At 39.4% G+C, this 23,437-nt stretch overlaps 3 protein-coding genes and 1 non-coding gene across 4 annotated transcripts in view; 3 read left to right on the top strand and 1 right to left on the bottom strand.

The window, feature by feature from the left end:
* The first annotated feature begins 606 nt into the window (after positions 1 to 606).
* LOC149133044 (uncharacterized) lies at positions 607 to 1,497 on the top strand. The gene has a single exon (XM_089360660.1). The coding sequence runs from the start codon at positions 607 to 609 to the stop codon at positions 1,495 to 1,497; it is 891 nt and encodes a 296-aa protein (XP_089216786.1).
* Positions 1,498 to 1,540: 43 nt separating this feature from the next.
* The window catches only part of LOC106874488 (phosphatidylinositol 4,5-bisphosphate 3-kinase catalytic subunit beta isoform), a 143,359-nt gene continuing 121,462 nt past the window's right edge, over positions 1,541 to 23,437 (top strand). The window contains exon 1 of the mRNA XM_089360824.1: positions 1,541 to 1,676. The gene's annotated coding sequence lies outside the window, so the exon portion shown is untranslated. The remainder of the gene's footprint in view (positions 1,677 to 23,437) is intronic.
* On the bottom strand, positions 9,982 to 11,145 carry LOC106881864 (E3 ubiquitin-protein ligase TRIM56). The gene has a single exon (XM_014932382.3). It carries the CDS (start codon positions 11,006 to 11,008, stop codon positions 10,112 to 10,114), a length of 897 nt encoding a protein of 298 aa, XP_014787868.1. The 5' UTR covers positions 11,009 to 11,145; the 3' UTR covers positions 9,982 to 10,111.
* On the top strand, positions 17,740 to 17,845 carry LOC128249222 (U6 spliceosomal RNA). The gene has a single exon (XR_016243921.1). It is a non-coding gene; the product is annotated as a U6 spliceosomal RNA (small nuclear RNA).

Genomic DNA, 23,437 nt, shown 5'->3' on the forward strand with positions numbered 1-23,437 from the left:
CCACCACTTTGGAAGGTCATAAATTTCAGAAAAATGAATATTTTTTAATGAAATTTTCTATGCATATATTATTTATTATGTAGATTACGAATATACAAAAATTCTCGGTGAAAGTGTTTTTTTGTTTTTTTTAGGCGGGGGACAATTTTCGGAAATTCCACTTAAATTCCAGGAAAATTAATATTTTTTCGTGAAATTTTCTACAAATATACCTTGATGTATGTACATTTCGAGCATGTAGGAATTTTGAAGGAAACATCTGCAGGTTATTTTTGAGAAGTGTTCCCCACTAGGTGGTGTTTCGGAGCAAGTCGTCCATATTTGTTTCATTTTTCTCTATTATGTGCGTATGTGCATCCGTAGATTTCTACTTTACACTGTCCAACTGGATACCCTGAAGCGTCGCAATGTTCGCTTTCATTTTATTCTCTACCCGAGATCGCACTGAAATTTATTTTGTTACCACTTTGGAAATTATAACACTAAAATTTATTCTGTTGCCACTTTGGAAATTATCACACTAAAATTAAATTTATTCTGTTGCCACTTTGGAAATTATCACACTATAATTAAATTTATTCTGTTGCCACTTTGGAAGCTTTCAAAATGAATATCATGCAATGTCCTCCGTTTCGTTTATTGGATTTGTTTGAAATCAGCCGTGACCAGGACCATCTAATTGAATGGCTGAAAACATATGGACTTTTAGCAGAAGCTCATGTCTGTGACTGTGGCCACAATTGTTCGTTTGTGAAATTTCCGCGACTTCAAGATAGGTATAGTTGGAAGTGCACTGCTCGACAGTGTCGAAAACGCTTTTCCATTAGAAAAGGATCGTTTTTCCAAAATAGTAATTTATCTTTAAGAACAATACTGCTCTTTCTGTATTGGTGGTCCATTGATGAACCCTTGCAGAAAATTATGCATGAGCTAAAAATTGCGAGTTGGTCCAATTTCTGCCGAGATATTCTGGCACAACACCTAATTGATAATCCATTAATGATTGGCGCCCCTGATGTCATGGTTGCCATCGATGAGTCTAAATTTATGCACCGAAAGTATCGGCGGGGTGCGCACTACGACGGCACTTGGGTGTTGGGTGGAGTTGAATTGGACAATCCCACCAATTGCTTCTTATCTATATGCCCGGGTAATAGCCGGTCCATGGATTCCTTGGAATCCATTATCCAGCAACATGTCCGCCCAGGGAGCATCATTTTCACAGATGAATGGGCAGGTTATCGTAATTTGCAGCAGCAAGGGTTCCTGCATTTAACGGTAAACCATTCAGTTTCATTTGTTGATGAAGCCACAGGTGTACACACAAATCATGTAGAAGGAATGTGGGCGCATGCTAAGCGCAAATATCGGCAACTATATGGTACCTCATCCGAGTTGTTTCCCACGTATTTAATAGAATTCATGTGGCGAAAGAGGTACTCCACTAGACAATTTGAGCACCTCTTTGCTCAAATTGCTGAGCAATACACATTTTAAATACATATACACATAACATACTTTTTTTTTAAAACAAACATTTCTTAACTAATACAAGATTTCACAAAAGATCAATGAAGAACACAAACACGTACTGAAACAGTGACTAAACTTATGTTGTTTTGTTGGGATTAACCCACCTTTAAAGTGAAAAAAAACAGAACCGACGTATACGACAGGTATGTAAAATATATTTGTGTACTTTTTCTGTTTATTCTTAATCTTCGTGTTTTTGCAAGATTGAAAAAAATGTCTCGGAAAGCTAACATTTTAAATTCTTGGGGAAGAGACAGGGTGCCTGCGCCGAGTCTGCCCTTTATAGTTTCTATATTTAACCGTGCGTGTATATTCCTATTTTTGCTTCTGTTCTCTTCTACTTCTCTACTAGAAACGTTTACTTTGGAATATACTTCTATTGAGAAAAAAAAATCGTGTGCATGTTATTTTTAACGTAAGTTTTCAAAAACCGGCCTTTGAACTTTTAAGCGTTGAACATTAGAAGATCTTTGCTCATAAGTTTGCTGGGTCAAAGCTGACCTGGGGTTAAAGAACAATATCTAGCGATAGATTCGTGTATTGACTATCGTCATCCAGTATGCTAAAAATAGCAGTTACAATCCTTGTTACGATGTAAAGTTTGTTATTAAAAGTGTATAACAATATTGAAGAACAGACATTTCTTCAAACAAATGGTGGTAAACTAGCTGAATCGTTAGAGCGTCAGAAACACTGCATTATAATATCGCTTATTACTCTTCATGTTCCGTGTTCAAATTCCCTCGAGGTCAGTTACGTTTTTTTGTTTTTTTTCCGGGGGTTTAGTACTTGTCTGGTAGGAATGTCGATGGTAACTCCTAAAGCATTTGTTGGAATTTTGTCACATCAGCTAAACCAATGAAAAGAATGGTATGTAAGGTGGGGGTAAAAAAAAGAAGTGCTGACATCTATAACATGATGAAACAAGGTTTCGAAAATCTATAAATTTGTGCATAAAAAAGAAAAAGAAAAATTATATACATTTTTAAACTATGAAAATTTCAGGGTCCTGCTAATTAATATTATTGTGCTTTTTTAAATTTCACATTAATATTTTGTATTTAAGTTGCCCTTCTGCAGTCTCTTTACGTTATTTCCGTTACTTTATTCCCGTTGAAATACGTTGTGTTCGGTTCAATTGATTTTGAAAATAATGAAGAAATTAGTTAAATAATTTTGCCATTGTTAAGATGGTGTTTAGAGCGTCATTGTCATCATGTTTCGTACGCCAACAGCGATGACCGATTAAGCACAAGTTCTCCGGCTGCCTTGTCTCTCTTATTCAACCAGCTTGTGATATTGTCCATCCGTTGCGTTCTTTGCCTGTTTTCTGATCTACTACCCAATATTCTTCCTTCCATAATAATGTTTTCCAGACCCTTTAATTTAAATCATTTAATCCAAAGTGGGGTTCAAACATCGTCCGGGTCAACTTTACTTCTCATTCAGACTTGGTCGAGGAAGCACAACCCACGTAATGGATTTGATTCAGTGGAATTTGATTCGGTAATTGTATTATTAGCATCTTTCATTGTAAATAGCCAATACAAAATATCGGGTCCGACAATAAATATTAAAGTTAAAGGTTCAGTTATTATTCACACAGCCAACACATCTCACATCGCTATTGTTTTTTGTTGGCACTCCGTCGCTTACGACGTCGAGGGTTCCAGTTGATCCGATCAACGGAACAGCCTGCTCGTGAAATTAACGTGCAAGTGGCTGAGCACTCCACAGACACGTGTACCCTTAACGTAGTTCTCGGGGATATTCAGCGTGACACAGTGTGACAAGGCTGACCCTTTGAATTACAGGCACAACAGAAACAGGAAGTAAGAGTGAGAGAAAGTTGTGGTGAAAGAGTACAGCAGGGTTCGCCACCATCCCCTGCCGGAGCCTCGTGGAGCTTTAGGTGTTTTCGCTCAAGAAACACTCACAACGCCCAGTCTGGGAATCGAAACCGCGAGTCCGCTGCCCTAACCACTGGGCCATTGAGCCTCCACTCACATCGCTATAGTACAACACCAACAAGAACACCACAACAATGATGATAAAGCTATCCATTGCGACATTGGTGATTCAGATGTTCACAATATATTATTATTGACCACTTCAACACAAGCGACCAAGCAACATCGCGACTTGTTCAAAATTTTATAAGTATAAAATGTATAGGAAAACGTATTTGTCGTTAGTTAATAAAATCGTTTATTCAGCAGACAAACCTTTCGAAAATGCTTGAGAACTGCGTATAAGGGATCTTTAATATAAGGGAACTATTGCACTTCGCAGTAACTAGACTTGCTAAAAGCGGCAGCCATATCTCCCTCAAATTAAACCCAGCCACCTTATCGAAATGGACGGATACATTTCGTAGCGTAGTCCATTGTATATACAGAGTTTGAGGGATATTCGAGGAGACTTTTGGTAATTTAATAAAACATCTCTAATCTAGCAAGAACCAAACGTGTTTTAATAACATTTTGTGTACATTCTCTCGATAAGCCTTCTTATAAGATTATTCTCTAAATCCACCTTCGGCTTCGATGACTGCTTCAATGCCGGACCGGAATCATTGACACGACACCACTAAATGTTCCGTATTAATTTCAGACATTACCTGGAAAATGGCAGCCTTTAGTGAAGCTATCGTATTGTGAAGATGTCGATTAGCCTCTCTTTCGACAACATTCTAAACGGAGTAGTCGATGGGATTTAAATCTGGCAAGTTTGAATCTGACAAGTTTGGTGTTACATGGTCATAATGATTGTCTTGCATTCATTCTTGGATTATGTAGACCGTTTGAGAAAGCACTGAGTCTTGTTGGATCTCGTATGGCCTTCCACTGTCTCCAGTAATTTAACGTATCCAGTAGCATTAATTCTAATGCTCCGAGGAGAGATGTGAGGTGGCATAACATGACCTTTGTTACTAACCACTTTCAAAATCATCGCAGTTGCTGGAAACTCAGGGTGCATCATTCTGCAGACAGCATAAGGGTCTGCACATAAGCATCTGCCATTTCTTCTGTTAGTCTTGGACTTGGTCGAAGTCTATCGAATTAGAGAAGAACCAAGGCATATTACGCTCACAAGAGGTTTTAATCTTATTATGTCACCACTCGGCACGGATCCAACGGTTATCCGATGTCTTTGCAGACATGAATCGGCCCCTCCTCACGACATACGACTCGTATCGAATGTCCCCGTGCACTACAGTTCTAATTGTTCATTTCAATTCCTGAAGTTCTTTGGCAATGACCCGCATTAATTTTCCGGTATTATCAACGATAGTGGAGGCGCAAAGGCCCAGTGGTTAGGGCAGCGGACTCGCGGTTTCGATTCCCAGACTGGGCGTTGTGAGTGTTTCTTGAGCGAAAACACCTAAAGCTCCACGAGGCTCCGGCAGAGGATGGTGGCGAACCCTGCTGTACTCTTTCACCACAACTTTCTCTCACTCTTACTTCCTGTTTCTGTTGTGCCTGTAATTCAAAGGGTCAGCCTTGTCACACTGTGTCACGCTGAATATCCCCGAGAACTACGTTAAGGGTACACGTGTCTGTGGAGTGCTCAGCCACTTGCACGTTAATTTCACGAGCAGGCTGTTCCGTTGATCGGATCAACTGGAACCCTCGACGTCGTAAGCGACGGAGTGCCAACAACAACGATTATAAACGATGTTTTGAATCTGTCGGACGAATTGCGATAACTTCAGAGTTTCGGAACTTTTAGAATATTTTTTTTCTCTGTGTGATACAGTTGAAACGTTCTCATTAGTGGCTTCCAATTCCATCCAAAATTTGTGTACAAAATTCACACACACACACACAACATTTACATCACACATTCCCAGTCCATCAAAATTTAGACATCATTAACCAAACCGCAATAATTACGAACAATACAGAACTAACAAAACACGTATACAACCACACAGATATCACACTCAGCGATTTCATCACACCAACAAACTACTCGCTGACACATAAAATTCAGCCCAACAACAAAACATACATACAGCGCTATAAAAAGATTAGATATTCTGATGGAGAAAGGACTTTCGGGAGAAATATCTTCTTTAGGCACATGGCCCGAAATTTTGGGGGTGGGGGCCATTCGATCAGATCGACCCCAGTACACAACTGGTACTTAATTCACCGTCATTGTATCGAACATCAGGCACGTAGATCTGGTCGGCACTGCTCCAAAAGATTACGAGGTGGTGACAGGAGCAAAAATTAACCGAGAAATGTCAATGGGCCTGCAGCTGGGCACCTGGAGTGACAAGTCTATGCCGTTCAATAACGTCCTGAGACACTGGACGTGGGGCCCGGTTAAATTGCTCGGGGTCTGGTTTGATCCGGATCTCCAGGTGGAGGACAGGGTAGCCAATTTTACCCAGAAATGGGTCGAGAGAAGGCTATCTCTGAGAGGTCGGCCAGAAGTGACGAATGTTTACATCGCCTCTGTTATATATTACCGCCTAACCGTTGTGCTTTGCGTCTGGCCAAACTGGAGCGCGTACCCTTCCGCTTTTTGCGGAAGGGACTCGTTCCACTGGTCAGGCGCTTCATTTGCTGTCAACACCCGCTGAATAGAGGGCTGGGTATCCCGCGGCTGCTGATGCGCAGACGTGTGCAAAGGTTATATCTCCAGGGCTTACTTGACGGTGAGCAGGTGTAGTCGCCGTTTGTTAGACAAGATTTTCCACTTTGACTGAGCTGCAGTTTAGGATCAAGCGTAGACCGCGGTAGGGCACCTGGCACCTTGAGTTTTGTCATACGCTCACAGTTCTGTCAGTCGAGCAATGTGGTCGGTGAAAGTTTCACTCGGACGGGCATGTGCGGCGACGTACTGTTTGTTCTCAAGGAGACTGCGCGTCGACGAGAATCAACTGACTTGACTGTTCCGAAAGACTTTTGGACCGAGGCCTATGGACAGTTTCCAGAAATCCTTGGTTTGGTAGTGCTACCGGGGATGGGGCATTGCCGGTTCGGGATAAACTCAGCAGGCTCGGAAGTGCAATCAGTCGGGACTGCCTGAGATGCGCGCAGAACGACGAACCTGTTCTGCACACATCTGTCCAGGGCTCAAGCATTACTGACTTGTGGATTTATGTTGAACACCTGCCGCGTGTAGGACGGATCCTTGTCAAGATGACCTCGCCGCCCATCTTTGGCCGCCATATTTAGTTGACAAATATATTTTATGAATAAACGGACAGGGATAGATAGACATAAACCAAACACAAATAAAACGCAAATTCTTTTCACTTTAATGTTTTGTATGTATCTAATTTCGATTTGCATGTGTTCGTCAATTCGTTACGATCTCTTTAAAGTAAACAAAATCAAAAATTTTAATTGGGGGGAGGGTAGAAATAATTTTTTTTTTTCAGATATTCGTTATCTCTGATAACGTAGGAATCCGAAAATTTGGAGGGGTTTAATTTTTTTTTCTTTTTTTTTTCGTATTCGTAAATGTAGGGATCCGAAAATTTTTTTTCGAAAAAATGCATTTTTCAAGGAGAGGTGCGAAACTGCATTAACCCCAAAATTTTTACCAGCGTCCATTTTCAGCCTTTTTTTTCTCTCTCTCTCCCCCACCCCATCCCACCACTCAGTGAAATGGGCGTGGCTGTATGGCAAGAAGTTTGCTTCCCAACAATATGGTTCTGGGTTCAGTCCCAAAGCCATGTGAGTGGGTTTCGTAGACGGAATCTGAAAGACCGTCGTGTGTTTGTTCCCTCTCTCACCACCGCTGCTTGACAACTGGCGTTGGTTTGTTTACGTCTCCGTAACATAGCAGTTCGCAAAAGATAAAATAAGTACCACGCTTAAAAAAAAAAAAAAAAGTAACGGGACTCGATTTATTCGAACTAAACCCTTCAAGCTGGTGCTCCGGCATGGGCGCAGTCCAGTAACTGAAACAAGAAAAGATTTATGACAAGTCGCCTCTCTTCCATGAGTTTATTTTTACGAGACAGAGAGACCCAGTACGATGTCCAACAGCAGGCTAACCTGGTTCGAGCAGGCCTAGCTTAGATGATATGGTCAATATAAAGACCTTTATATTGACTGACAATATAAAGACCTCTATATTGACTTATGGTATTGCATCGGTGTTCATTACATCCTTTTAGGGATAACCAAATATCTAAACGTATCCTGATTCTTGGCATAACTATCGGAATGGGATTCAGTCTACCCAACTTTAGTTTCATGTAGCTTTCTTAATGCGCATTTCTCGTTGAAATTTTCTTTAGATACGTTTTCGGTGGTGTACGTCACTATTTTTGTTCTTTTATTTTATCAAAATAATCGTTACTCTACACTCTAGAAAATATATATCCAGAAAATATCAATAAAAAGAATATATATTCCTCAGAAAGTTATGCAGTAACAAAACCGGGAACGGGAAGAATTATTCGAAACTAATAAAAAAAAAGCAAAAAAACTATTTCCCCCAACATAACTAATCTACCACCTAAAATGTATCTCGGAAAAATTTCTTCAAAAAGTAAGCGTTTTTAAGAAAAGTTAATAGGGAACTAAAATCCGTAGCGGGTAACATTTCTATAGTTATTGCTTGGTTGTGTAATAGGTTGGAGAAGTTTCCTTGTTCTCTGGAAGACCTTGGAATTTAAGAGGAGGGGGACAAACGATTAGATATGTCGGTCATACATTTTTCGCGGCATCAAACAGAGAATCGAAAGCTTATAGCTAAGTTGAATCGCTAGGTGAGAAGCTCTTCTGTTATATGGCAGACCGTTTTCAAAATGTTTATCACCAAAGAATGAGTCTTTGGTGTCGTTTGCAACAGTATAGTCTAATTCTCTCCCAAACTCTCCTTTAACGATAAGGAAGACTCTTAAAAGGCAAAACAAATACTTTGCTGTTCATATCCTTTCTACGTATAGGCACAAGGCCCGAAATTTTTTTTGGGGGGCGGGACTAGTCAATTACATCGACCCCAGTGCGTAACTGGTACTTAATTTATCGACCTCGAAAGGATGAAAGGCAAATCGACCTCGGCGGAATTTGAACTCAGAACGTAGCGACGGGCTTTGCTGTTGAAATATGACGAAAACATTTTCATTTACTTCGAGGCGCGGGTGTAGCTGTATGATTAAGGAGCCCGCTTTGCAATCATGTAGTTTCGAGTTCAGTCCTAAAGCGCGGTGCTTCACGCAAGTGTCTTCTACAATAGTTCCAGGCCGACCAAAGCATTGTGACTGAATTTGGTAGATGGAAACTGAAAGAAGCTCGTCGTATATGTGTGTGTGTGTCTTTGTGTAGTGTTTGTACGCCACTAGTGCTTGAAAACCGGTGTTGGTTTATTTTCATCCCCGTGACTTAGTGGTTCGGTAAAAATAACCAATCGAATAAGTACCAAACTTTGAAAAGAAAAAGTACTGGAGTTGATTTGTTCGCCTAAACCATTCGTTCCCAACCTGTGGTCCGCAAAGATAGTACTGGAGTCCGTGAACTAAATTCAAAATTCCATATATATATATATATACACATAAGGATAAGCATATTAAAGGGGATCCGTTTGAAAACTCATTTAAATAAAAAGGGTCCTTGGTAGCGAAAAAGTTGGGCACCACAGGATCAAACCCTTCAAGGTGTTTCCTCGGTATAGCAGCTGTCTAATGACTCAAACAAAAAAAAAAATTGAAAGCGATGTTTGAGAGGAGGGGAGGGTACATGTGGGTTATCCAAGCTTTTTGGTGATGTCAGCGTGGTTGGTGTTTATCTTGAACTTTCAGGTGTCAACCAATAACGCAATAGGCCCCAAAATATTTGGCTTCGAAATAAAATAATAAAAATAAAAAAAACTTTTGGGTCATTTGTAAATGGAATTTGATATTTTGTGTGTCCTCCAGCAAAAAAATTCAAACTGCTGAGATCTATCAACTTCTTCACGAAGTAGTTTTTTTAGAAATTGTTATCAGCAAAATGAAAACATTATCCAGGGAATGGTAGAAATCCTACTGACTTCCAAAAGTTTTATTACGAAATATATAGTTATAAAATTAAAATATATAAAATAAAAAAGATATATACTGCTCAGAAGATTCAATACATTTTAGCAGTTTAATAAAAAATCATTTGCTTGTTTTCGTTTTTTTCTTTTTTTTCAAATTTAAAAGCTAATATAGAAATGAAAAAATAAAAGACATATTTCAATATATCAGTTATTTTACGAGTTTTGGTAAAATAAAAATCATATTTTGTATCATTTTTTTCTTCTTCTAGTTATAAATCTATCAAATGTAACGTTTTAAAATTCATTTGCAACGAGAAAAAATAAAATAAAAATTATCCAAAATTCTCTTACCTCATCATTTTGTTATTTTAATAAGGTAAAACATAATATTGATATGTTATGTTTGTTTAAAGAAAATATAAATTGGATTTCTACAAATATATATATATATAGTTTTTGAAAGTTTCGAGATTTTGATAATTTTAAAATCGAAAGAAATAATGTATTTGTACGAAGAAAGAAAAAGAATAAAATTTGCACATCTGGTAGAGGTTGGACGAAGTTTGTTCCGATTTGAATGTTAAAATTATTTCAGAGGCAACTGGAACATTCGAATTATGCTGGATTCATATTCAGTAAAGATAAGCCTCATGTTTTCAGTGACCCACATGCACCATGGTTGAGATAATCCGTCAGACTTGGACAAAAGCAAGCTTTCCATCGAACCGTTTGGTTCTATTTTATAAATTCTGCTGGTCACTCGACAAGCTATGTAAATATTGCCATACTTGTCGAGGGTGACTCCACAAGGAAACAACAGAGGCTCCTTCGGACCTTTATATACGAATATGGCCTTGCCAAACAGGTCACAACAAATCATACACTGCAAGCCGAGGCTCCTGTCTCCGTTGTAACGAACTTCTGTTGTATAAAGGAGATTATTCCTGGTTCTAAGAGACGATGGAAATTTCACACGAAGACCTTCCGTTCCTTCACCGATGTAATGGTTTATTCGGTTTAACACTTTTCCTTCGTAATTCAGAACATCGATGTAGCCGCACATGTTCGCAACCAACCTCTTGTGGTCGATAGCATCGATATCGATGTATTCCTTGTCAGTCTGAATTGTATTGGTTATACGTAATTGGTGATCAATATATTGAATAATGGCGAGCTGACTGATTCCCTTGAGGGTGACGATAATATCCTTGGTTGGGGTCAGACAAGCGCGACGAGGATGGTGGTCAAATTCAACACTGTGTAGAAACCCACCCGATTGATTGAACAATTTCAATCGCTTGTTGTTGAAATCAATCACAGCAATATTATTATCTTCGATAGTCAAAATCGAATGCAGCCTGCAAGTATATTCATCGTCTGGCAATTCTGCAGAAAATTCTTGTAAAAGCCCAACTTTTTCTCTCTCCACTTTTGCTGTTGCCGAATCCGCCATTTTCACTTGGGACTGGCCACTTTCTCTCATATATTTTTATGAGCGACTGACCGGAAAGTGACACTGGCTGAAGTCCTGAGCGGGTGGTGAATTCGTTACCTTCTGACGTCACAAAACCTCGCTTGTTTATTCATTTATTTGTTTTGTTTTGTGTAGTGCGAACCATGTATGGTGTGACTGCTTGCACGTATGTAGATATATGTATATGTGAGAGAAAGAGAGAGAGAGAGAGAGTGGACGGTGGAAACACGTGAAATTTTAAATGACCAGTAAGTATTATCTGGACCAAAGGCTGGCGTTGATGCTGCTGGACGGCTGTTAGGGGATGTTGGCTTCAATAGCAGCAGTGAATGATTGTATGCCATCAGCAAGGCTACCCCTGTATGTCTACCTACATCCAGATGGCCATAGCAAGGAGTAAAGGAATTACTCGTGTGTGTGATTGTGTGTGTGTGCGCGCGCGCTCTTGCAATGTCACAGGGTCAAATTTTTGTTGGGAACAAATCTGTATGCATGCGTGCGTGCTTGTATGTGTGTGTGAGCCCACATATAACAAAAACTTGACCCTGTACAATGCAAGACTACACACGTGCGCGCGCACACATACACTCACATGCATATATACAAGTATATATGTATGCATATATATACATTATTGGTGTGTGAGCTCACGACGGAAATTTCACACGAGAGAGAGAGAGAGAAAGAAAGAAATGGATACAAATTCCGCCAAGGTCGACTTTCCCTTTCGTCCTTTCGGGGCCGATAAATAAAGTATCAATTGAGTACTGGCGTCGATGTAATCGACTTGCCTCTTCTCCCAAAATTTCAGGCCTTGTGCCTATATTAGAAAAGATTATTATATGAAAACTCACAGCTTATTTTGCTGGGTATGATGGAAAGTATCAGCTGTCCACTGCCAGCAGACTAAAGTGACACTTGTTGACTGATCGTGCTTCAAGAACCCTGCGAAGAATTATTGCAGTTCCAAGCAATTCTGATTTTTGCAGTTGTTCTACCTTCACACTTTGACTGATCTTTTTCAGCCATGTTGCTAGTTGAGTGCTGATACTTCCAAGTGCACCAATTACTATTGGCATCATGTCTACTCTCTTCATTGACCACAACCTTCGTATTTCCCATTTCAAATCGTCAAAGCTGTTTATTTTCTTCTTCTTTGATATGTATCCTGTTGTCACCGGAGCATGTTATGTCGATTATCATACATGTTCTTTCTTTTTTATTCACCACCACAATGTCCGGTTTCCGATGTCTGGTTGGGTGGTCGCATTGATCATTGCATCCTACAGGATTTTGCAATTCTCATTCTCGGTGTCTCCTTCTGAGGTTTGTTCATACCACGTCTTTGCTCTTTGTAGGCCGTGATTTTCACAGAACTCCCAATGGATCATTCTTGCCACATTGTTATGGCGTCTTTTGTTATTCGCGTTGTGCCATGATTATTATTGAGTGAAAGAGCAATGCATGCCATCAAAGTGATAGCAGTGCATGCCATCAAAGTGATAGCAGTGCATGCCATCAAAGTAAGACTGGGGTAAAATATACGAAGCCCATTATACCCAGCATGACTACTTGTCTGATAAGGATACACCAGGCACATGCATCACAACCATGGTGATCTCAATATAAACAGCGCATGACTTTGCAGGTGGGGACCCAGTTAGAATTTTCTTCAGGTCGAGTAGCCCATCCCGCTCAAAAGGTACCTGAATAAAGGTTGTTTAAGGATGATGAACAAAACACCCATGTTTCCAAATGTGAATTATCCAAACCCCAAAGAATTCCTCTCGACACATGGCTATGATGCTCCCCCACCACTACTTCTGCTCGTGCTCAGAGATGCACATATCATCAGCCACTAAGGAACATGCTCAACTGGTTAAGGTCAAACAACTGACAAGCAAATCTGTGGTATCAAGCAGAATATTTGCTGTAGCCCATCTTTTTATACCAAGACAAAACAATGTACATGATAGCACTTCCAATCAGTTGATTACTATTATTACCTCCACCTTAGAGAAGGCACAGGTCTTGCTTTCAGTCGTGTTCGTTCGTTTGTTTATTTGCTTGTCCATGGACAAGATATCCCAAGAACCGCTGGATGGATTCGGTTGAAACTTTCAGGGACGTTTGGCCTCATGACTGGCACGAACTGATTAGATTTTGGGATCGATCCGATACCGGACAAGGATTCTGGATTATTTTTCCTGTTTTTTTTTTTTTTTTTTTTTACTTAATTTTTGAGAGCCGTCAGGTTCATTTTTAGCATTCTCGTTTGTGAGAACAGCCGAGTTTATTCCAGATATTTTCATTAAAAAAATCATATGTGGCTAATGGTTGAAAAGACGTTGGTGTTGCCTTGGCGGAGATTTGAGCTCTCTGAGTGCTCTTCTTCTTCTTCTTCTTATTATTATTATTATTATTATTATTATTATTATTATTATTATTATTATTATTATTATTATTATTATTATTATTATTATTATTATTATTATTATTATTGTTATTGTTATTGTTATTGTTATTGTTATTGTTATTGTTATTGTTATTGTTATTGTTATTGTTATTGTTATTGTTATTATTGTTATTATTGTTATTATTATTATTGTTATTATTATTATAGTGACGGGTTGGCAAAACCGTTAGCACGCTGGACGAAATGCTTGTCGGTATTTTGCTCATCGCTACGGTCTGAGTTCAAATTCCGCCGAGTTCGGCTTTGCTTTTCATTCTTTTGGGGTCGATAAATTAAGTACCAGCGTAACACTGGAGTTTTAAGAAACAACTTCCCTCTCCCTTCAAATTTTAGGCTTTGTGTCTATAGTAGAAAGGATTATTATTATTATTATTCCTTCGTAACACTGTAGGTACAAATGCACCGGAGTCTTTAGTCATCTGTCAAATCGCAACGAGCACCTCAGACAGCTAATACTTTCCTCAAGATGTGCGCTGTGCCCAATAAGGCTGCTTTTTACAAAACATCAATCTTCCATGGGATTTCCAGTTGCCTTAAGAAGCCTTGAACTTTCAATGGAATTGAGCCCAATGCTCCGATTACCACTGGTATCACTTTTACATTACACTATTATTATATGTTTGACTTTTGCTTTGTATTTGTACAAGTTGACTCCAAGTCTCACCCAGAGACCTCAAGAGACAACAAGTTAGAAGTTCATGTAGGTGTTATGTCTAAGGTGTCATATATTTGGTTTTGCACATAGTATTACGAGTTTGTTTTCAAATTTGAGATTACAAAGACAGTATTTTATGTAGGATATGGGTAGTTTCCATGAGCACTATCTTTTGAATTTCTACCATTTTCGGGTTTCCTGGTATCTGAGCTAAGTAGCAATCATCTCCTTTTGCTATCATTCCTAGGGCACCTCTGACAACAGGCATTGTTTTAGTCTTGAGGTTCCACATTTTGCCAATTTCTATTTCAAGATCTTTATACTTGCTCAATTTTTGGTAGGTCTTGAGAGATACATTTATGTCGATTGGGACAGTCATATTAATGAGGAGACATAATTTTTGTCTGAAGTCTTTCATTACAATGTCTGGCTTATTCGCATCTATCTTTCTGTCAGTTTGAACAGTGACGTTCCAGAGGTGTGAGATGTGATCATTTTCAGGCACTGGAGGGGGTTTGTGTTCCCACCAGTTTTTATCATGAGGCAGTTCCAGATTTTTTCAAATTACTAAGTCAATATAGGGCTTTCCTATAAGGTGTTATCCACCCCTGATTGGAACTCTCCCGTATGACATGTACGCATGCTCAGTGACTTGCTTTAACAGTTGCAATCAGCTGAATGCACATTGCCAGTGACATTTGACATAATTACCCACACTCTGTGGTCAGGATTCTTTTTTTGGTTTGATGTCGGTATTGAAGGGATTACCAGACACCGGACAATACAGTGAGAGCAGCTTTCACTCACATCGTGGTATTCGATGCTGTGTACGTGTCTGTCGTGGTAAAATATGCCACTCCTTAACTGTTGCTTTGCTTTCATCCGTAGCACGAGGTAATTATGTCATTATCTGTGAAATTCGGCAACTTACAAAGATCTTTAGATCAGGCAATACTTCACCGAGAGGAGATATAAGCTTCTGCTTATTCCTGTCCGAAGTATCGTCCGATACTTCAGACTTATCGTCCGATGAATTTACTTCGTTGACATATCGACAGAATTTTTATACCTTTCAATCAAGTCCGCCTTTCTTCCAGTAACATACTGTCCATATAATCTTAAATATTTCTTTAACTCAGGCACAATAAGTACTTCGATAGCTGAATCATCAAGCTGCTTTATATCCATGATAAGACGTAAAACAATAACAATGGCGTGGGTTAGCCTCCGGAAGTTTAATTATCTACATGGAGCGCCGCCTAGCCGAGGGAGATAACCTACTTATAGGAAAGCCGTATACTGTGCTGCTCTATCATGCCTGTTGAGATACTCTGTAGGCGCAAGAAGACTGCACATGGAGACAACATGAATGGTTTCATTTTGTTGTTTACATACTCGACACGTTGGGCGTTCTTTAATATGTTGGCCTGGCAGCTCCTTGTAGGTAGATATTATTATTATTATTAAGGCAGTGGGCTGGTAGAATCATTATCATGCCAGACAAAATGCTTAGCAGTATTTCGTCTGTCTTTACCTTCCGAGTTCAAATTCCGATGGGGTCTACTTTGCTTTTCATCCTTTCCCAGTCGATAACATACGCACCAGTTGAGCACTAGAGTTGATGTCATCAACGTAATCCACCTCCACTGAAATTGCTGGCCTTGTGTCAAAATTATTGTTGTTGTTGTTGTTGTTTTGGTTTGGCTCAGGTTCGGTCTTATTCCTGGCAGGATTTATGTGGGTAAAGGGTTACTACATTGTTAAATTTAGTGCTAAAAAAAGGTAAAATTATCATTAAAAATCAATTGAATAATATAAAAATACATGTTTTTTTTCAAACAATGATATAAAGTCATTTAACAAAGTTAAAAACGTTACTTATCGCTACGCTGCTGCAGTTCAAACTAAAACTTAGACGTTAAACTCAGAACTAGAGCGTTTATTAGAAAAAGGTCGATACCTTTTTTAACACTAAATTAATTAGTAGTAAGTGTATCATCTTAGCCTAAACTAAGACTTCGATTAGATTAGGGTTGAATTTTTTCCCTTAATACTGTTTAATATTTCTTTTTATTTTATGGGATAAATAACTAGTCTTTTTATTTCATTTCTTTGATTATACAATATCGTTAATTGTTTTATTATGACTTAAGTTATATAAAGTTTAATCTTTCATTCATAATAAAATTTTCATTCATATTTTTATATCTATTTATTCTATTCTTTTTCTTTACGCAATATTTTCACTAGACTTCTTTTAAATAAACGCTTTTAGTCTAAAATCTTCTAGTTTAAACTATTGCATCGTTTAGATCTGTGCTACTTCTATCTTTATTATTTTAACCTAAAACTTCGTTCAAATTGTATTTAAACGAAAAATTCGTTAAAGTTGGTTTTTGCATATAATATTCCTGTTAGCTTGTATTATAATGGACGTAGGGCTGGTTATGGAATGTTTATAATTTTGATATTTTTAATATTTTTCTATCTTAATATAATAAATATTTTATATACATTCATTTGTTACTCTTCTGGCCGATCTCCTTGTTTAAGTTGCTGAATGCTGCCATAATCCTTGCCTTCAGTTCATCTTTGGTGTTACAAGGAGTTTTGTTGGTTTCTCACTCAACTGCGCCCCACACATAATAATCAGGGGAGTTGCAGACTGGGGAGTCAGGTGGACAGATGTTAGGGATGATGTGGTCGCAGAAATTGTCTGACAACCATGACTGGGTTCTCCTGCTTGTGTGGCATGGTGCAGATTCCTGTTGCCAGACATAGGGTGTTCCAGCAGCCACCCTCTTGACCCAAGGCAGCACCACCTCCTCCAGGCACTTGATGTAGGCCTCTGTGTTGAGTCTGAGGCTGTGTGGGAAGATGAATGGAGGCATAACATTTCTGTCACTAGTGATCGCTAAAACACCATGATGTTGGCTGGATGTTTGATATTTATCACTCTCGGTACATGTCCTCAGATTGCATTGTCCTCAGATTGACACCCAAACACTCTGAAATGTTTGTATTAGAGCATGAATGCCAGGTAGTACAACATATCGTTTCCAAATTTCTGGCCGAGTGAATTGTATTATGGTGCTGTTTTTCTCATAGACAGTCCTCAATTGCCCCTACTATACTATGTAGTCGACAAAATCAAAAACAAACAATGCACATGCATGAAATTAAAAATGTAAAATGGCAAGAATTTACCATCACAACCTATATATTCACAATGGGCTTGTTTCAGTTTCCATCCACCAAATCTACTCACAAAGCTTTTGTAGGCCCAAGGCTATAGTAGAAGATACTTGCCCAAGGTGCCATGCAGTGGGACTGAACCCTGAACCATGTGGTTGGGAAGCAAGCTACTTACCACACAGCCACATCTGTGTGTGTGTTTGTGTATGTCCTTGTGTTGGTTTCTTTGCCTCCTCCCTCCCCACTGCTTACCAACTGGTGTTGGTTTGTTTATGTTCCTGTAGTTTAGCGTCAGCAAAAGAGACTGGCACAATAAGTGCCAAGCTTAAAAAAAAAAGTACAGAGGTCAACTAAAAATTCCTCAACGCAGTGCCCCAGCATGGCTGCAATTTAATGACAGAAACAAGTTAAAAGATAAAAGTTCGGCAGTACATATACTAAAATTGGAACAATACAGAGAAGGTTGGCATGGCCCCTGCGCAAGGATGACATGCAAATTCATGAAGCATTCGATATTTTTCTATAGGAGTAGGAGTGGCTGTGTGGTAAGTAGCTTGCTTACTAACCACATGGTTCCGGGTTCATTCCCACTGCGTGGCACCTTGGGCAAGTGTTGTCTACTATAACCTCGGGCCGACCAAAGCCTTGTGAGTGGATTTGGTAGATGGAAACTGAAAGAAGCCCGCCGTATATATGTATATATATATACATAGCTACTTACCACCTAGTTCTGGGTTCATTCCCACTGTGTGGCACCTTGGGCAAGTGTCTTATACTATAGCCTCGGGCCGACCAAAGCCTTGTGAGAATATTTGGTAGACGGAAACTGAAAGAAGCCTGTTGTATATATGCATGTGTGTGTATGTGTTTGTGTGTCTGTGTTTGTCCCCCCAGCATCGCTTGATAACCGATGCTGGTGTGTTTATATCCCCGTAACATAGCGGTTCGGCAAAATAGACCGATAGAATAAGTACTAGGCTTACAAAGAATAAGTCCTGGGGTCGATTTGCTTGACTATAAAGGCGGTGCTCCAGCATGGCCGCAGTCAAACGACTGAAACAAGTTAAAAGATAAAAGATAACAATGAAGTATAGAAAGTACAATGAAGTTTGAAAAATAAAAAGAAGAAATAGATAATCAAATAAATAAATAGCTTAGTCTGCTGCCTCAGCCAGCAACCAAATAGTAAGTTTGACCCACACAATATAACAGCAAGTGGTCAGATAATGGTTTGACCTACTGTGTGTAAGCAGCCCAGTAACAACCCCACCCGCTGACTATTTTTTAAACCTGATGACCAACACAGTTTTAAGGTTTTATACTTCAGAAAGATAAAAAAAAAATAAAATTAAAGAAAATAAAAAATTAAAAACACTTAAAAGAAACAAAACAACAACCTTGTCTTACAATAAAGACAGGGCTGAATAGCAAGCATATGCTTAAAGCCAATGAGAGGGGGAGGAGAGAGGGGGGGGGTGAGGAAAGAAAGGGAGGGGGTGGGGGTGAGGAAAGAAAGGGAGGGGAGGGGAGGGAGGGAGAGAAAGAGGAAGAGAAATATTGACAGATACACAAACAGACACACAGACAGGCAGACAGATAGACAGACAGACATATAGAAAGACCAGGCAGACAGACATACAGACAGATGGACAGAGATACAGATATACATACAGACATACATACAGACAGGCAGACACATAGACACACTGATAGACAGACTGGCAGATAGACATACTTACATAGAGACATACAGACAGACAGACATATAGACAGACAGGCAGACAGATATACAGACAGACACATACAGATGGACATACAGACAGACAGACAGGCAGGCAGAGGAAGGAGATTCATGACAAAACAGATACTTTATCAGTGGCATAACCAAATTTTTCCTCTTCTGTCAGTTTACAAACTCTCCCACTTTCTCCCCACTTTCTCCCCACCTCACTCTCTGTCTCTGTGTTTAACCTTAACCACATATTTCAAAAGTCCTGAAGTTGGTTGACAACGTCTTCCAAAATATAGACAGGAGGGTCACAGTTGGATTGTCAAAACATAACACAATAAACATTTTATGTTTGTATATCCAGGCGCAGGAATGAATGTTTGGTTAAAAAGCCCACATTGCAACCTGGTGGTTTTGGGTTCAGTCCTACTACATGGCACCTTGGGTAAGTGTGTCTTCTACTGAGGCCTTGGACCTCAGCTATGCCTTTTGAATGCATTTAGTAAGTGGAATGGTGTGAAAACCTGTGACATACACATGTGCATGTGTGTATTTGTGTGCTTGACCCCACTATCGCTTGATGACCAGTGTTGGTTTGTTTACATCCCCATAACTTAACGTCCAGCAAAAGTAACCAATAGAATAAGCAACAGGCTTAACAAAGTATAAATACTGGGGTCAAATGGCTTGACTAAAAATTCTTCAAAGTAGTGCCCTAGCATGGCCACAGTCTAATGACTGAAACAAATAAAAGGTAAGAAGCTTGCTTCCCAACCAGATGGTTCTGGGTTCAGTCCCAGTCTGTGACATCTGGGGCAAGTGTCTTCTACTATAGCCTCGGGCCGACCAAAGTCCTGTGAGTGGATTTGGTAGAGGGAAACTGAAAGAAGCCCGTCGTGTGTGTGTGTGTATATATATATATATATATATATATGTATATGTTGGTGTTTCTGTGTTTGTACCCCCACCATTGCTTGACAGTCAATGTGGGGGTGTTTACGTCCCCACAATTTAGCGGTTTGGTAAAAGAGACTGATAGAATAAGTACTAGGCTTACAAAGAATAAGTCTTGGGGTCGATTTGTTTCACTAAAGGCGGTGCTCCAGCATGGCTGCAGTCACATGACTGAAGCAAATCAAAGAAAATAAAAGAAAAAATATAGATATGTAAATATATATATATAGGAAAATGAAAAAAAGCCAGAATATAAATATATATATATACACACACACACACACACACACACATATATATATATATATATATATATACATACATACATACATACATCTATTCACACACACACACACACACACACACACACACAAGAGTTACAAAATGGAATAGGTAAGATCCAGGCTACATGTTTCATGGTGAGCAGAACCTCAGAAGTGGTAAAAATTCAAGTGAGGTGTATACCGCCGGCTACTCTTCAAGCCAAGGATATCTTGATTAAATTAAAGGTTGCATTGTCACAAGGTTTCCATCTACCAAATTCACTCACAAACCTTTAGTTGGCCCAATGCTATAGTGGAAGACACTTGCCCAAGGTGTCACACAGTGGAACTGATCCCAGAACCATGTAGTTGGGAAGCAAGCTTCTTTACCACATGGCTACACCTTGCAGATTTTTTTTTTTTTTTACAGGTTTCAATTCCCACAAAGGTCAACTTTTATTCATCTTGTCTGATGTTCTTATAACTCTGCCAACCAATGTCTCTTAAAATACTGAAATATCAGATGATGTATATCTATTTGTTTGTCCCACTTCTCCACCCCACGCTTGACAACCAATGCTGGTTTGTTTACGTTCCCGTAACTTAGAGGTTCGGCAAACGTAATTGATAGAATATGTACCAAACTTTAAAGGAAAATAAAAAAAAGCAACTTAAGTACCGAGATCGATCTGTTCCACTAAAACCCTTCAACGTAATGCTCCAGCATGACCCAGTCCAATAACTAAAACAGGTAAATATAAAATAAAAGTAAAAGGAGGCAAAAAAGTACAATTCAGAGATATAAAAATGATTTTAAAGGAAAATATACAAAAAAGTAAATGTAAGGTGAAAAACTGACGATGTAATTTTAAAGAGTTACTTACCTTGTTATGTCTCATCGCGTCACTATTTTGGATTTTGACGTCTTTCAAACTGCTTTTTTTTATTCCGTGAAGCAATGGAGTTTAAAATAAGTTAGTAAAATAATGATAATGAAATGGTAAATAAATGGATACTTTTTGGTTATCTCACCCCATTAAAAAAATTGGGTTATCTCTCAACGTTTTATGAGAAATATTGGTGCTAATATGTCCCTCAACTAAAAAAAAAAAATGTTTAACTCTAATAAAACAAACAAAAAATAAGTGAAAAAATTAATAAACATGAAGAATGAATAGATGAAACATCTTATTGATAATGTTTTTATAGCAAATCACACAAAACCAAAAAGATTAATAAACATAGGCGCAGGAGTGGCTGTATGGTAAAGTAGCTTGCTTACCAACCACATGGTTCCGGGTTCAGTCCCACTGCGTGGCATCTTGGGCAGTGTCTTCTTCTATAGCCTTGGGCCAACCAAAGCCTTGTGAGTGGATTTGGTAGACGGAAACTGAAAGAAGCTCGTCGTATATATGTATGTATATATGTGTGTGTGTTTGTGTGTCTGTGTTTGTCCTACCGCCATCGCTTGACAACCGATGCTGGTGTGTTTACGTCGCCGTAACTTAGCGGTTCGGCAAAAGAGACCGATAGAATAAGTACTAGGCTTACGAAGAATAAGTCCTGGGGTCGATTTACTCGATTAAAGGTGTGCCCCAGCATGGCCGCAGTCAAATGACTGAAACAAGTAAAAGAGTAAAAGAGGAAAAGAGTATGAAAGCTGAAAAAAATTAAAATTAAATGATGATGATGATGATGACAATTGATGATTAACCCTTTCAAAAGCCACTTTGTCTGCAGTCAGAATTGTCACGGGGGACAGTTATGCGATTAAAAACAGGTACCGTCAGCACCCAAAGCACTCGGCGGCTTATTAAATGAATTAATTGTGGATATTTTTACTTGAAAGCCTTCGGACACGTCAGCTGGCTGGTAATTTCACTAAAGTCACATACAACTGTTTGACTGTTTGATCTGAAATTTGAGTTAAGAAGTATACAGCAGTGATTGGGTTAAGTAGGTATTTGAAATGGAATGTTAGCTTCATAAGTGACAATTCACAGTTTGCCTGTAAGAAATCTCTTCGTGTTATTGTTGTTCACGTAACAACCAAATTAATTTAATAAAGATATCAATTTAAATATTGACTGGATACTTTAATTGGACTGGTAGTTTTGAAATGGTATTTATGGTATTAGATATATTGAACTAAATAAATAAATATATATATATATATATATTTAACACACCAACATCGGGTGTCAAGCGATGGGGAGGTGGCAAACACAGACACACGCATACATGGATACACACACACACACACACATATATGAGGGGCTTTTTTTCAGTTTCCATTTACCAAAACCACTCACAAGGTTTTGATCGGCCCAAGGCTATAGTAGAAGACACTTGCACAAGGTGCCATGTAGTAGGACTGAACCTAGATCCATGTGGTTGGGAAGCAAACTTCTTACCACATAATAATATATATATCTGTATCATCATCATCATCATCATCATCGTTTAACGTCCGCTTTCCATGCTAGCATGGGTTGGACGATTTGACTGAGGACTGGTGAAACCGGATGGCAACACCAGGCTCCAGTCTGATTTGGCAGAGTTTCTACAGCTGGATGCCCTTCCTAACGCCAACCACTCAGAGAGTGTAGTGGGTGCTTTTACGTGTCACCCGCACGAAAACGGCCACGCTCGAAATGGTGTCTTTTATGTGCCACCCGCACAAGCCAGTCCAGGGGCACTGGCAACGATCTCGCTCGAAAATCCTACAGGAGCCAGTCAGGCGGTACTGGCAACGGCCACGCTCAAAATGGTGCATCTCATGTGCCACCCGCACAAGAACCAGTCCAGGGGCACTGGCAACGATCTTACTTGGCTTGCCGGGTCTTCTCACGCACAGCCCATTTCCAAAGGTCTCGGTCCGTAGTCATCGCCTCGGTGAGGCCCAATGTACGAAGGTCTTGCCTCACCACCTCAGCCCAGGTCTTCCTGGGCCTACCTCTTCCACGGGTTCCCTCAACTGTTAGGGTGTGGCACTTTTTCACGCAGCTATCCTCCTCCATTCTCACCACATGTCCATACCAGCGCAATCGTCTCTCTTGCACGCCACAACTGATGCTTCTAATGTTCAGCTTTTCTCTCAAGATACTTACACTCTGACGGGTATTCACATTGACATTACACATCCAACGGAGCATACTGGCTTCAT

This window comes from Octopus bimaculoides, chromosome 12 (assembly GCF_046866305.1).
Source record: "Octopus bimaculoides isolate indiv1 chromosome 12, ASM4686630v1, whole genome shotgun sequence".
NCBI classification, from domain to species: Eukaryota; Metazoa; Mollusca; class Cephalopoda; order Octopoda; family Octopodidae; genus Octopus; species Octopus bimaculoides.

Bases quoted from the DNA above. Each gene is read 5' to 3' on its own strand.
- LOC106881864 (XM_014932382.3), bottom strand. From the start codon at position 11,008: ATGAGAGAAAGTGGCCAGTCCCAAGTGAAAATGGCGGATTCGGCAACA.
- LOC149133044 (XM_089360660.1), top strand. From the start codon at position 607: ATGAATATCATGCAATGTCCTCCGTTTCGTTTATTGGATTTGTTTGAA.